Genomic DNA, 15,770 nt, shown 5'->3' on the forward strand with positions numbered 1-15,770 from the left:
GAGTGGTACTTGATTATATTAGTTTCTTTATTTTCTTTTAACCTAGTGTATTCAAAATCTGTATAAAATAAAAATACATAAGTTTTGTAGGTATAATTATATCTATTTGTAGCGTATAAGTAATGGGACTTCCAACATTACACGGAATTAATTTTGAATTCAGCAGAAGTAAATCATCAACATATTGACACAAGTTAAATAAATATTTTGAGTTCAGTCAACTGAACAAATACTTCCTTGTATATTGACGAGGGGATCAGTAGCATTTAAACACACAAAGGGTACAGAGACCAAAAGTTGCTTGCTGCTTATTTGGTTTAAGGTTGGAGAGTTTTATCATTAGCAATCATATTTAATCTTCTTATATTTTTTTTATAAAGGTAAGTTATCTATAAAATATTTCACGTATAACTTGCATCTTTAAAATAAAGAAAAAGTCACGGAAAAATAAGAAACATTTGTATAATGATTATTTGGAGAGTACAAAAATAATAATTATATAAAATGTCTGTTTATTTTTTTTTCATAAATTGTTGTAGACGACTTTTGATAAATGTGGAATAGAAATTAAGAAATTGCTCCAATACAAGTTTTCAAAAGTTTTAAAAGTTTCTGACTAATTGATAACTTTTAAATTTTCAACAGGTCAATTTTTTGAAACATATTTAAAAATATCAGTTACTTACTTCAATAAAAGAGGGACGAAAGATACCAAAGGGACAGTCATAAATCATAAATCGAAAATCAACTGACAGCGCCATGGCTAAAAACGAAAAAGACAAACAGACAAACAATAATACTTACTTCAATAAGGTTTCTTGGACATAATTAGAGTTTTCAACGTTGAACTGTTTGAGGCTTTTTATTTGTTTTGTACATGTTTTTCTTTTTATGATAATGTAGATGTCTTTATTGTATGATAAACTTAAAAAATAAAATTGATAGATAGTCTTTAAAGAGTCTATATTGCCTTTATTAGTCTTTAGTTTTCTATGTTTTTTTTGTGTATTATCATTTTTCTGTTTGTCTCTTTCATTTTTAGCCATGGCGTTGTCAGTTGATTTTATTTTCGATTCATGAATTTGATTGTTTCTCTGGTATCTTTCGCCCCTCTTTTAGAACTACTTTAGAATATAAGAATATATACAATTTAAGATATTTACAAAAAAAAAAGACGAAGACGATTTAGTTCAGTCTGTACAACTAGCTACTGTCAGAATTATATCTGGGCTTCGAAACACCTACATAGAAATGGTACGGAAAAAAAATTCAAATAATTTTAGCATCTTATGCAAATATGTTTATCAATATCTGATCTTATCTATAGATATTTATGTTATTAAAATTCATGAAAATAACGGATTTTGTAATACGTTGGTAAACTGTCTGACTTTGTACTTTTATTACAAAATAAGGGCCAATAATTCTTATATAATGATGTTCGACCGGCTAGTCAAATGCGTTTTGTTAAAATATACTTTGGTCTTTTGGAAATAAACTCATCATAGAAACCAGGATTACAATTTTATATTTACGCCAGACGCGCGTTTCGTCTACAAAAGACTCATCAGTGACGCTCGATTCAAAAAATGTTTTAAAAGGCCAAATAAAGTACGAAGTTGAAGAGCATTGAGGGCCAAAATTCTTAAAATTTTGCCAAATACAGCTTAGGTAATCTTTTCCTGAGGTAGAAATGCCTTAGTTTTCAAAAATTCAAATTAAGTTTGGTTAACAGTTAATTTATAATTATGAACATATCAATGATAACTCAAGTCAACATGTAGTTTGTGCTGTATTTAGACTTTTAAGGAGTTTGTTGTGCATGCACACGTTTTAAATTGCGGTTTTTTTTATCCAACAAAATCATAGGTTCATACGTAGTTTTCAATTTAGACTTGTATATATATAAGACGAATTATATATTATATACTATAAGAACAACTTTGTCTTTGTTGCAGTAAGTTTGTTAATTTGAGACATCATTTTTATGTGATTCGAAAGCTGACATTCTTATTGAAAGTAGTGCTTACTGATAACCATTTATCATATCTGCCTATTACAGCAATGGGTTCCTAACTCACTGTAATAAGAATGATCTTTGAACAATCAGAATAGATTATTTACTATGAAATTCTTAAATCCATTTTGCATGAGAATAAATTTTTATAGGCTTTTGTCTGCTCTTTGGTCGGGTGGATGTTTCGTTGACATATTCTCCTTTCCTATTTTCCATTTTATTTTTATTTGCATTTTTATACGGAATTAAGATATTGTAAACGCAAATTACGATGGGGACCCCAAGTTGAATTTTGACGTACAAAGTAATTTGAATAGAACTATTCGCTCACAGTAGAAGCAGAATACCAGGAGTTTATAAACTTTAACAACACGTTTATTATACGTTCTATCTATATAGCCATGATAGTAGACAGGTCAATTATAGTCCAGTCAATCTAGCATAAATTTGACCATAACCCGAAAGTATTTGCAACAGAAGATTTTTAACTTTTAATCTTTAGCATTATACCCCAAATATACACAGAAAAAAGTCCCATAAAATCTAACTTGAGGAAGACTAAAAAAATCACCATTTAAAATTCCTATGGAGATTTGCATTGAAAAGGGAGATAACTCTTGCAAAAAAGGCAGAAATATCAATAAAAATTGATACAAAATTATTACTTTACCGCTTCTATTCATTAGAATGTATTGATTCTTGATATTTTAGCGGTCTTTATACTATAACACACAACTCTTAAGGTGTTTTCATATCTTTTATCAAGCTATAATCTAGATTTCGTAATTCATTAGTTGACCATTTATTGATTTTTTTAACATGTCAAGGTAAAGAATCTCAAATTTAATCAAAATAATTAAGCATGTATTCTTCTTTTTGTGATTAAAAGTTTCTTTAGATGAGTAAGTTGCTGAAAAAATATAATATACAGATATAAACAATACCAAATTTTCACATTATTTTTTCAAAATGGTCACAAAGCTTCAGATTTGCAATTTCTTGAATGAAAATTGCACGAAAAAAATAAAACTACCCATAACACTTCGGTTTTTTACATTTCATGAGCAGAAGATTATAAAATTAAGTCAAATACATACTTATAACCCCATCAAAGTGTCATACTTTACATAAATTTCAAGAAAAACAATAAAAAACTGACCAAAAAAGACTCATTTTTGCAAGAGTTATCTCCCCTTCCAATGTTAATTTCCATAGGAAATTAAAAAAGCTGATTTTGAGTTTTCCTCAAGTTAGATTTTATGGGACTTTTTTTATTGTATACAAAGGGCATATAACTATAGATTAGAACTAAAACATTTTCTGTTGCAATTAGTTTGAGGTTAAATCTTAGTTTGACTGGACTATTACAGGTTAAAATATAAACAAAAACGGTACTATACTTTTAATCATAGCTTAAATCAACAACATAGTGATTATTCTTTGTTTATATAATTTAATTCTTTATTGTTTAATTCTGGTATCACCTAAGATGAACAAAGGTAAACAGAAAAAAACATATTAAATTACATTACATTGCGTTGTAAATTTGTTGAGGAAGCATAAATAGAGAAATACTGAACACTACTAAATTTTCAACACTTTAATTGTTTTCTCATTTTTTTTTGTAGGCATGATCTTTAGTTTTGCAAAAAAATGCTGTACTCAATTACTTTATTTGTCTTGGTCATATTGCCGTATACAAAAGGAGATCTTTTAAAAGATGCTGTAAGTATTTTTGCCATATAAAAGTATAACGTGATGATTTTGAGCACGTCACGGGTTTTCGGAATAAAGCATTTACACATGAAAAGATTGTAACACAATTGAAAAGATTCAAACAGGGAATCCAAGGAATATGATGAACAATGAACCAAAAGTTTATCTTGATCAACAATACCATATTACCGTTGTCTTTAAGTATCTGAAAAAAAACCATTCATAAAGCTGCAAGACCTACAATTTTGTACACCAGAGTGAGTCACTTTTTATTTATTAAAGAGTCATCAATTGGAAAGTAGTTTTTACGTAAATTTACGAAATGTTTTACCAAATACGATACACCTAAAATAATCTATCCTTGTGGTAGAACATCTTTAGTTTCTCTAACAATTTAATAAAAAATCATTTATTTATGAATATGAAGATATTATTGATCTGGCATATAAAAATACCAAACTCCAGGGTAAATTACATAAACGGGGAGTACATACAAACTGACATATTAAAACGTATTAACTTTCGACACGAGTGAACATCAAATGATATATTCATGACATGGTACAATGCACATGTATTTCCCAAAGAAAATGGTGGGTTAAACATGGTTTCATACAAATGAAAGGTTTAGCTAGCTATAAACCAGTCTAATTTGCCATTTCCTACATTAGGATATGCCGTTACTAATTCAGGAATATGACAGTTATTTGAGCAGTAGCATCAACACAGTGGTTGAAAAAATCTCATTCAATATACCAGGTCTATAATGTACACTACAAATAACTCGCAATATTGCCTTTCAGTATCTCGACTGATATGAGTATAACTAGTCACCACTGTCGTGATTTAAAATCATGTGTCATTGTTGTCTTTGTGAATCTTGACTAAAACAATGAGATATCGTTATCCTTTCATAAATCAATTGAAGATCACAGTTTTCCTTCTGTATCTTGTTTACTGTTGTCTTGTGTGGAGACAAAGTGTTTTCTTAGTTTTCGGATCTACTTGAAATAAGCTTTTTCATGGTTTAATATAAAAACACACAGCACTATCAAAAATGTTTAGGGGATTATATATAATATATACGAATGTATTTCCTGAATACCTTTTTTGTATCAGAATTACAACATTGCAATGTATGCTGATGTATTTATTTTACATTATTTCATATCTAAAAAATGGAAAACAACACGTTTTATAATTTATTGCGTCCGAAGCGCTTTTCTGGATTTACCTTCATCAGGAACGCTCAAAGCCAAACATTTGAAATCCGAAGATGTATAAGTACCGAAAATCGTTGAAGAGCTTTATGTAAAAAAAAAACTAAAATAAATAGCCAAATTCATCTAAAGCCAACTTTGCCTGAGGGAGTTGAAACCTTAGTTTCATAATAATTTCAAAATTTATAAACAGACAATTTTAGTAAAGTTTGTTAAATCATGTCAGTACCGAAGCACTGACTACTGAGCTGATGATACCCTCGGGGACTGATAGTCCACCAGCAGAGGTATCGACCCAGTGATGTAAAAAATGGAAAACAACACGTTTTATAATTTATTGCGTCCGAAGCGCTTTTCTGGATTTACCTTCATCAGGAACGCTCAAAGCCAAACATTTGAAATCCGAAGATGTATAAGTACCGAAAATCGTTGAAGAGCTTTATGTCAAAAAAACCTAAAATTTATGGATGATTTTATTACCAAACTGGAACTAGAAATACAGGCAACAGTAGTATACCGGTGTTCACGATTCATTAATAGAACACTTCCTGCTGTTTTTATCTACCAAATATAGTAAGAAAGTGGTATTTCGTACAATGTCGATTCCATGACACGTCACATTTCTTCACAATCTGGGCTTTATTTACGATAGAATGATATTTATCTCTTATCAAAAGTTTCCTAAATATAATTGTAGCACTTTGTAGCTGCATCAGTACTTGAACAATATGAAGTCAATGTCAGAAAAACACCATCTCTTCTGTACGAAACTGTAAAATGTCTCGGTAAACCTCGTCCCTCTATATAAAAACGCTGAGGTTTTAATGAAATTGATCTAATATTGTATAGTTATGCATGGTTTTCCTTCCTGGCTCGTTGATAAATATATAGACTTGACGCAAAAATATGAAAAAAATTAAAACCTATTATATTTACCAATGTTGAAAGTTAACAGTATACTTTGTTTTATCCATAAAAGATCATATTGTTTTTTTGCTTGAAATAACACTCATTCAATATCTTTATAGGTAAATAAGATTAGTAAAAAAGCTAATGAAGAATGTAAAATACAAATTGAAGATCGACAGCTCGTCGGATGTGATATTGATTCAGTTAATGAAAATGTTCCATCTGGAGCTTTGTGTACCTACATAAGTGATGGTAGGATCCAATCTGATAATCCTGTAGAAACATTTGTGTGTGAACAGGGATATTTCATCTACTTACATCACAAAAGTACAGGCTAGTATTTACCATGCTGGTGAAGTGTATGATATATGAGTTTTTTAACATCAATATTGTCTGATATATTGTACCCCGTTAATTGTGGGCTCATCTAATAGAAAAACACATCTCCTTTGTTTACTACAGCAAGGGGCGCCCTCCGTCGGACACATTTTAACATTTCAGTGTATCTTTTCAACAGTATTGTATTAGATAATACTCTGTTGAGTATAACGCATTTACATTTACGAGAATGACTGTTTTTTATTCAAGAAATTATGTGTAGAAGTTATCATTTACGTATCTTCACAGGTACAGCAAATGGACACGTGATATCGAAAAGATGGTTTTGGGTTGCTGCTGCTGCATTTGTTGGCGGGGCTATACTGTGTGCTGCATTTTGTGGTGGAGGTGGAGGTGGAGGCAAACGTAAGGGATATCATCAAATCTAATTGGTCTTTTGACTATTGTGCATGTAAAATCAAATTATAAAGACGCCAGTCTATTGACTAGAAGTTGATCTTAACATGTTCATTTTTTTAGTGTCAACGTCATAGAATTATCATCTATTTTTGTTTGTTAGATTTCAAAACGATAAATTATTGAGTTTATTTATTGTTAATAAGTTAAATCAGAAAAATGTGTGAAAGGAATTACAAAACTGTACTATATAAGATCCACTACTGATCTGATTAGAGGATCTGTGTTTTCGATTGTTATTAAACATTTATATAAATAGCCTTTAACATATATTTACAATTAATATATATCATGTGCAAGTACATGTGTGTGAATTTTCAAGTTTTCATTTGTGTCAATTATCAAGTTGAAAAATAGATTAGCGCAGAATTTATATGCATATCATTACAAGATAACATTGCATTGTTTTTGTTATTTACAATGTACACATGTATTATTTTCTACCCACTATATTTGGTGATATTTTGAACGAATTTTGAACATTTCCATTTAGTTTATATTATAAGACCTTTGATTTATCAACTTACAGAGTATGTTGTTAATAAACCACCTACAATTACATGTCCATCTGTAGATGGTCCGTTCTATCCGGACAAAGGGATGGATACTGTGGTTGTGACATGGGACGTGCCTATTGCAACTGATCCCGAAGGAAAGCTGGATAGGTTTGTAAAATATTTACTGAATATGTCAAAATTCAAATTAGCATTTCAGTGTAAGTTGTTGTTGGTGACATATATGATATATGGTGATATTATTGAGCGCATATTAGTGATCCGAGTTCTCTAGAAAATACACCTACAAGTTTGAATACATATTGCAATTCTACATTGGGAGAACAATTACATATATATTTTTTTTTAAATACAAGTGATCACGTAGCTCATATAGAGGTTAAGCAAGCAGACGTGTATGGATATGTGTACATGTGACTGGGAAATCCCCGGTTTATAAATATAGATTATAACATGAATTTGTTCATTTCTGACCCCTTATCAGGCCAAGAGCTAAGACAATGGGCCCATAAGGGTTCTGATATAAAAATGACTTGTTATGTACTTTTTTCATATACTTCAGCGGAAGCTATACAGTCAAGACAACTATTTAAAACTTTATAGTTGTCGAACTAGATGTAGAACGTTAATTGCTTAATCTCTCTATAAACAAAGTCAACAAAATGAGAACACAGCTAATCGTTTATGCTTAAAACAATTATGAAAATTATAAATTGCAGGTTGTTCAACTACAGAATCCCAAGAGCAGAAGTGCAAACTTAAATGCACAACCGCCTTTTGAGAATAAGCCAGTGATTCAAAACAATAAACGATGCCAATTATATGTATATCTCAAATTATTAATTTCACCACGTTTGACTGGAGTGCGATCTGAAACATGATTTTTATATAAACTGTATTATAAATACATGATATATCATGCATTAGACCAAACTATAAAAATTAAAATTAAATAAAGAGAGCAAAATAAATTACACTTAATATAACTTTTTGGATATATAATATAAGTTATATTATCCTTTAAAGAACTGATTTGGATGGAGCACCACCAAATTCAAAGTTTGGAGATGGTAGTCATACGATTCTTTATACAGCTATAGATGATATTGGAAACACTGCTACTTGTACCATTAGATTTCAGGTCAAAGGTGAGTTTTACTTTTGATGTCATGATCAGGTTTGTTATAATGCATTAGGGTTTACTGTCCGTCTAATGAATATAAAGATAAAGTTTGTAATTAGCAAGCGCTAAAGGATAAGAAACAAAAAGAACCATTGAAATGGTAAAATCAAAAGCTTAAAACATACACATCAGTAGAAAAGAAATATCTTATTCCTTACTTGAGTGAAAGAAGAGTCTCTATTTTTGGTAGACTGGTCTTGAAACGTCGGACTCCAAAATTATAATTCAAATTTGTGTCAAAAGGTTTTTATATAGTTATTTGGTCAAAAGAATTTCCGTAATTTCATCTAAAATGGAAATTTGAAAAATGGCGTTTAACCATCGAACAATTCTAAGATATTTATGGAGGTCAATGAAATGAGATACGCAAGTAATTAAATGGACCAAAAAGATAAGAGTGTATTTAGAACAACACAACATTTGTATGCTTTCATGTATAGGCATGTATTATACCTTTACCTTACCAAATAACCCTGTGTTATGATACTTGAAACCCCTCGAACGGTATAACCAAAGTGTTTTGAAAGAGTTTTTGCAGTTTCTCCGTTATGTTAGCAGCCGCGATACGCAAATATAGTGTTGTGTGACATGTCTTTTTACAGACTGCTTACTACATTTCACGTTGAAAAATGGCGAGTATATTCATTGTGAAATATTGATGTTAAAGTTATCCTTAAATCCAGTAAACATAAAGTTTGAAAGAGTGATTAGTATATACCCCTTTCTCAAGGTTATTGATTTCATAAGGAACAAGTAATTCATAAAATTTAAGTCATATATCAATAGTCACACTAATATGGTTAACTTACTCTTTTCAGTTATATATTGTTATTTCGGCGGTAGTTTGTATGCAGAGCATGGAAGAGCGATATGTCATACACCTGCTTTGTATGGAAACACCTGTGAATTTGTCTGTAATACGGGGTACCAGCTTGCAATGTCTAGTCCAACAACAAAAATATGTGAAAAAAGTGGATCGATTGGAGAATGGCAACCTTTAAATAATTTTGTGTGCGAAAGTAAGTATGTAAAAAAATAAAACAAATAACAAAAACGTAAAACCAAAGAAAGGGATGCTATAGTTTTTTGATAATTTACGATAATTCGTTCGAATTGAATGAATTAACTTTGGGAAGTGTCAGATTATGAAGAAACAAAGATCATTTTGGGTTTATCCTTTTATGATCATATTGTTGACGAGGAATTATAAAAAAAAACGGAAAAAAGAAAAAGAGATTTTGAGATTTGAGTCATCGAAATTTTGGCGGTAAATGGTTCTCTCTCTACTTTTTATACATAGACCATTGACATCTTTTTCTATCAATAACTATGTCAACATAACAAGGAGTCTATAAGGTTCCATAAATGGCTTTTCAAACTATATGTAATAAAATGATGAAAAAGAAAAGTTGAGGTAAGCGAACAAAGTTTTTAATGACACTTCATGAATAAAACTAGTGAATTGTGAATACCAAACAAAAAGGTCAAAAGCAAAAGAAGCAAAAATCTTTCAATTTAGATTCCCTTTAAATTTTGCGATATTCTAAGAGAATGTTTCAAGAGAATTTAACACCTTTATTTCAGAGAAGAAGTGCAGCGATCCACCTGCGTATTGTAATGGACAGTTGCTATGTTCTGATGGAAACAATTTCGATTCTGTATGTTACCCAACATGCGCTGACGGATATTCCACAGATATGACAAAGAATTTCAGATGTAATGGTGATGAATGGATAGGTGTTGACATTATACAACCATGTGTGGGTATGTAAAATATGTGCCACTGTCCATTGATGATCAGTTATCATCATTTTATAACACCAAAATAGATTTGCCGTTTTTGTTTGTTTTTTTTTGTTGGTAAAATAGCGTTTAACTGAGATTGATATAGTTCAGTTTGATATTAGCATATCTTTTCTTACAAGCTTATACCTTTCACGCAAATTCATTCATATAGAAAGATTCAGATTCTCTAGTGTGACGGGTTCTTTTTATTTGTAGGCTTACTGAAAATTCTTTTACCACCCTAAAGAATCAAACAAAAAAATCATCTAAACAAGGATTGTAAAAAAAGTTTTGATCATGATGCAATTTAATTGAATACTAATAATTTCTTTGAACTTATTATGTTTTGAACTCAAATACATAAAGGAGAAATGTTATATGTAACCCATTAAGAATATTGCCTATTGATACTTTATATAATCTGTTTTGTTACTTCTTTATTTAACACATGCTTTGGCTTTTGTCTAGCTATGGCTTAAGATCATACAATTAAGTTTATTCAATTCATATTATATAGATTGTCAAAATTGTTTGTGTCTTTAAATCATAAAAAACCCAAATTAGGTATGAACGACTTTGAAATTATGGTACATGAAAAGATTCCAAAGAAAGAGAGAAATTATTATGAAAAACTTTACTCCTCAAAAGAAGACTATGCCAAATATTCCGGTGATTTTTTTTTTTTTAGTGTTCATGATTAATTTATTTTTTCTAAAACCGAAGCAACATGGATTAGATGAAATACATTTTACAAAGGATTTCCCCTTTCCATTAAATGGAAAGATGGTTTTAAAACCATACTAGGTTTAAAATTTCATGCTTTTGAAGAAATGGTTAGTTCTAACTGAGACTGTTAATATCTGTGCAAGCTTTCCTTTAATTTTTGAAAAAAAAAACGTCTGGGAATCGTTTAAAATATTAATATCTTGGAAAAGAAAACCACGAGTCTGTTATCGACAGAAGGGTGATTTATGGAATTTATTCATTTGCATAGACTATGATTATCAATTTCATGAACTCCAAAGTATTCAAAGATGTATCATATAATTATCAATTATGGGCTTTTGACGAGGTCGATATGTGATATATGGACCTGTTGAGATTATATTGACCTAGGACAAAATCCGAGTGTCAAAATAATCTAATGGGTCCATATATTAGTATAACGTATCGACTGTCCTTAATTCGTGTATAACCTATGTAAATAATGTATTCGAAAAATGGAAGTCAATGTTCTTCCGTATATTCTAAAAAATATATTGCAAGATCTTTAACATGATATTGAAAATATTAATAAACAATTTTCACTTGTTTTATTGTAAACTTAACATAACAGTTTTTTCTCGTATAAATAGAAACATAGCGTCAATTTACTTAAAAATAGAAACGAGGCTTCAGATACATTGAGTATCATAGAACGATACACCACACTTAATATTAATAAATATTAAATATTTCTTATTCGTATAATAACAATTATTACAATGCGATAAATTTTTATTCACTTATGTCTTATATCAATATGTGTATGCACTGATGTCCACCAACACATTAATGATAAAAAGAAATGTATAATTGTTATTGAAATAAAACAAACAAACCCATTGAATTGGTGGCCTTCGGCTGTTATCTGCTCTGAAGCCGGGTTGTTGTCTCTTCGACATTTTTCCAAATTCCATTGCCAATTTTATGTTTAAAATTGTTCATTGTACTTATGAACATTGGTCGTCTGTGTAAGATTAACGCTTGTTGAATCATCCAATAATTTTCATTAATGTCGTAACAGATAATTCCCCATTTCCTTTCTCAATTTCAATATATTCATATATTGTTTTTTTTGGCGACAGATGTTCAGCCTCCCGAGTTTACGTTGTGTCCAAAGTCAGTGCATGCATTTTCTGATGAAAATGGTTTTGCAATTGTTGATTGGCCAATACCAGAAGCATCTGACAATTCGGAAAATGCAGACGATTGCGGAGGTAGCAGTGGAATAACTGTATCCCAAGTACTTGGACAAGCTCCAAGATCAAACTTTGAAAAAGGTTACCATGACATAACTTATACTGCAACAGACAATAACAATAATGGTGGATTGTGTAAATTTACAGTCATAGTTGAAGGTACGATGAATATAACCCCCTTTTCAGTCATAAAAACGAACTTGTTCAGAAGTGTCATGCAGAGGTGTTTTTTTGTTGTTTTTTTTCCTGAATAATATGTCAACATTTCAAAATCCTTATAATATTTTTTAATTAAATTGATTTTTAACTAGCAGGTAAACAGGTTAGGTTCTGTTTTTTCTCCATTATACCATTAATATAAAAGATAACAATTGTCTAAATGTATTATATAATTATTATTTACTTTTACAGAGCTTTCTTGTGATCCGCTTGTTGTTGAAGACCAGTTTTTACTTGTTCAGTGCCTAAATGGTTATTCACTAGGATCAACATGTGAATTTTCCTGTTTTTTAAGCTACGAGCTGCGAGGCGGCATGAATGTTACATGTCGAAAACATCCAAATTTTGAAAACAAAGCATTTTGGGATTGGCAAAATGGCAACGAATCTTACTGTGAAAAGTTGAGTAAGTGTTATTATGTGTTTTATGTCTTCTATAGTACGTATAACTATATACAAAATAAATTATTATTCCTGGTCAAAATATCCTCCTATATACAATGGAAACAAACTTAAATGTAAAGCATCGCAATATACGTACTGATCATCAGTTTTTCGATAAGGTAAATCGAGAAAAACGGTTCGGAAGCACACATCTAGTAATGTGTTATTCGTAATCACTTAAGCTCTTAATTTAGAGAAGCAGTTTTAATTTGTTGCTGATGAACTGCTAATCAATAAAGGTAAAACAAGCTCGTCAAATGTTTCAGTTCCAAAACGATTTGCAACATGCTTACTTTTTTGTTAGTTTTCTGTTGATAAATAAGGAAATTATTAGTTAATTAAGGTTCCAACGCACCAAAAAAAAAGTTCATTTTACATTCATTTTGAAATTCTGTTATTTATTCATGTTTTGGTGTAGCTCCAGCTCTTGACATAATAATTCATTTGATAGGACATTTTCCTGCCATAATTGTGCATTTAGATGAATAAGATTATATTTACAGAAATAGTCCAATATTTGGATTGTCTTTGCTTTCAAAACATCGGACAAAAACCCTAATGAAGATCTAATCAGATATCAACACGTCATTAAAGGGAATTGAACGAGTCGAAATCTAAATCAGTAATGCTTATGAAAATTAGCTTTCAGAAATTTGAAAAGTGTACAAATATTAGTTTATACATCAAATAAAATTGAGAATGGAAATGGGGAATGTGTCAAAAGTTTGAATATAATTTATTGGCAGAATTTAAACATTCATTTGTACGTTTTTGTAAGACTAAAACGTATAAATTTATCCTTTGTTTTATAAGTGTTGTTTCAGAGTAGAATTATTTAACATTGCAATGACATATTCGTCGCTTTGGCATGGGAAGGTTAAAAAAATGAAATTTTACAAACGGTTTGAAAAAAATGGATTGTGCAAAAGGGTTGAATATATCTTCAATGAAATTTGAAGCTCGATGTTTTATGTTTGTGGTAATTTCAAATATTAAGGACGATATAGAAATCAGAACACATTTTTGTCCAGTCACAAAAAAATTGATCGAACATATGGAGGGTGATTATTTATTATGATTATGCACTTTTCATTACTTTTATAAATTAAGGTAGTTCGGGGGTTTAAATTTTCGCGCCGTCTGCGCATAAAGTTGCGCATTGATATCGTAAGTGATGTACATTGTCGTAATTTTCCATAACAGTAAAATATGATCATTTTAATAATCTTTTTTATTCAATTGCACTGAGAAAGAGTTGAATAACTTTTAAATGCAATTTTAAAACTTAATAAAATTTATTCTTACAATTGTCATTGTTGAAATAGTACTTCCGTTCTAAAAATAAATATGAAGCATGTTTTTGACGAAGGAGAAAAATGAAAAGAGAATAACTCACATTTATCGAACACGTGAACTGCTTTTCATGAATACTGTAATGCAGATCGAAATTATAGATAACGATCTTCATTTTGGTAGCTTATGAAGCAGTTTCACCCTTGTCTTACACTAGAAAAGGTCCGACAAACATGCGAAAGATGATGTCGGCAAATCATGAAAAGGGGGGAATTTATACTGGATTCAGCTGCTTGTAAAAAAGATAATGATTATATATTAGAAAAAGTCTTTGGTCAGGATTCTTCAGAAAAAGCTCATACCAAATTTATGAAATATATTCTTGGTGTAAACAGAAAGTCAAGTAATATTGCTGTAATGTCAGAGCTTGGTAGATTTCCTATGTATTTTACTATAATTTTATCAATGTTAAAATATTGTCATAGACTGGAACAGTTGAAAGAAGGATTACTATTTGAAGCATTTATATGTTGTAAACAGTTACATAACTCTAATGTAAATACATGGTATTCTAGTATAGATTATATTCAGAGAGAGATTGAATTACCAAATTTTGACCAATCAATTGGTTCTTTATGTCAGTATGTTAAAAATAAACTATGTAAAAGTTATTTCACATTTTGGAATAAACTTAAGTATCAAACAATTAACTCCCAAAAAGGGAAGCTTGGTACTTATTTTTCTATAAAAAATTGTTTTAAAGAAGAAAAATATTTAGAATTGAAGGACTTCAAAAAAAGACAGTCAATTTGTAAATTAAGAATAAGTGCTCACTCTTTAAAAATTGAGACAGACAGATATTCAAAAAAGCATATAGAAAGATCTCAGCGTCTTTGTTCTAATTGCTCACTTAGTAAAGTTGAAGATGAGCTACATTTCTTAGTAGAATGCCCTCTTTATGATATTCAAAGGGACGATTTTTTTAAAGACATTTCTAACAATTGTTGTAATTTTATAAATTTAAATCAATCTTCTAAATTTTTATGGCTCTTGACCCAAGAAAATGTTACTCTTATGGAAAAACTGGGCTGTTATATTTGTGACTGTTTTGAATTAAGGAGATCAGGTATGAACACTGACACTAAGTCAAGTAAATAATTTGAAAATTAATACATATACATGTATAATGTAATTTTATTATTCTTTTATTCACAATATATACAATGTATGTGGTTTTTAGCCTGATTCTGACCAATGCTTATATTCCAAATATAAATGTATATGCCTCTATTGTTGTTGTTACCAATTATGTAAATCAATTGTATCTGATTTTATGCCCTTTATGGGCCCTGTAATTTGGGAAATAAAAATATTCTATTCTATTCTATTCTATACTGACAAGTAAGTACTAATGAATTGAATATACAAGTTCAAAGAGCGATTCACGACCACTGAAAAATAACGTTTAAGCGTAAATAAATTTCAAAACAATATCCGTGTCGAACAACAAAACAATGACGCCCCCCTTTTCAGGCTGAAAATTAATTATGAATGTAACTAAAGGCATAGCTCATGGTACTTTTATCATGTAATAGATTTGAAAATTTGTGGACCAGAGAAATATGTCATCTGCATAGGGTTCAGACCATTTAGGTTTCTGGGAGAAAAGGTCATGATTCCTGAAAGTAGGAGGTTTATATAATTACAGTCATGT

At 30.1% G+C, this 15,770-nt stretch overlaps 1 protein-coding gene across 3 annotated transcripts in view; it reads left to right on the forward strand.

Annotated features, from left to right (window-relative positions):
- Nucleotides 1-245: 245 nt before the first annotated feature.
- The window catches only part of LOC139512172 (sushi, von Willebrand factor type A, EGF and pentraxin domain-containing protein 1-like), a 41,399-nt gene continuing 25,874 nt past the window's right edge, over nt 246-15,770 (forward strand). The window contains exons 1-10 of one of the 3 annotated variants that reach the window (XM_071299581.1): nt 246-322; nt 3,646-3,742; nt 5,982-6,195; nt 6,490-6,606; nt 7,187-7,322; nt 8,199-8,320; nt 9,174-9,374; nt 9,940-10,119; nt 11,988-12,260; nt 12,513-12,725. In XM_071299581.1, the coding sequence (XP_071155682.1) occupies nt 3,671-3,742; nt 5,982-6,195; nt 6,490-6,606; nt 7,187-7,322; nt 8,199-8,320; nt 9,174-9,374; nt 9,940-10,119; nt 11,988-12,260; nt 12,513-12,725 (1,528 nt within the window). In that variant the 5' untranslated portion in view covers nt 246-322; nt 3,646-3,670. Of the gene's footprint in view, nt 381-1,178; nt 1,255-3,645; nt 3,743-5,981; nt 6,196-6,489; nt 6,607-7,186; nt 7,323-8,198; nt 8,321-9,173; nt 9,375-9,939; nt 10,120-11,987; nt 12,261-12,512; nt 12,726-15,770 lie in introns of those variants that run through there. The other 2 variants (XM_071299580.1, XM_071299582.1) reach the window with 2 other exon arrangements.

This window comes from Mytilus edulis, chromosome 2 (genome assembly GCF_963676685.1).
Source record: "Mytilus edulis chromosome 2, xbMytEdul2.2, whole genome shotgun sequence".
Classification (NCBI taxonomy): Eukaryota; Metazoa; Mollusca; class Bivalvia; order Mytilida; family Mytilidae; genus Mytilus; species Mytilus edulis.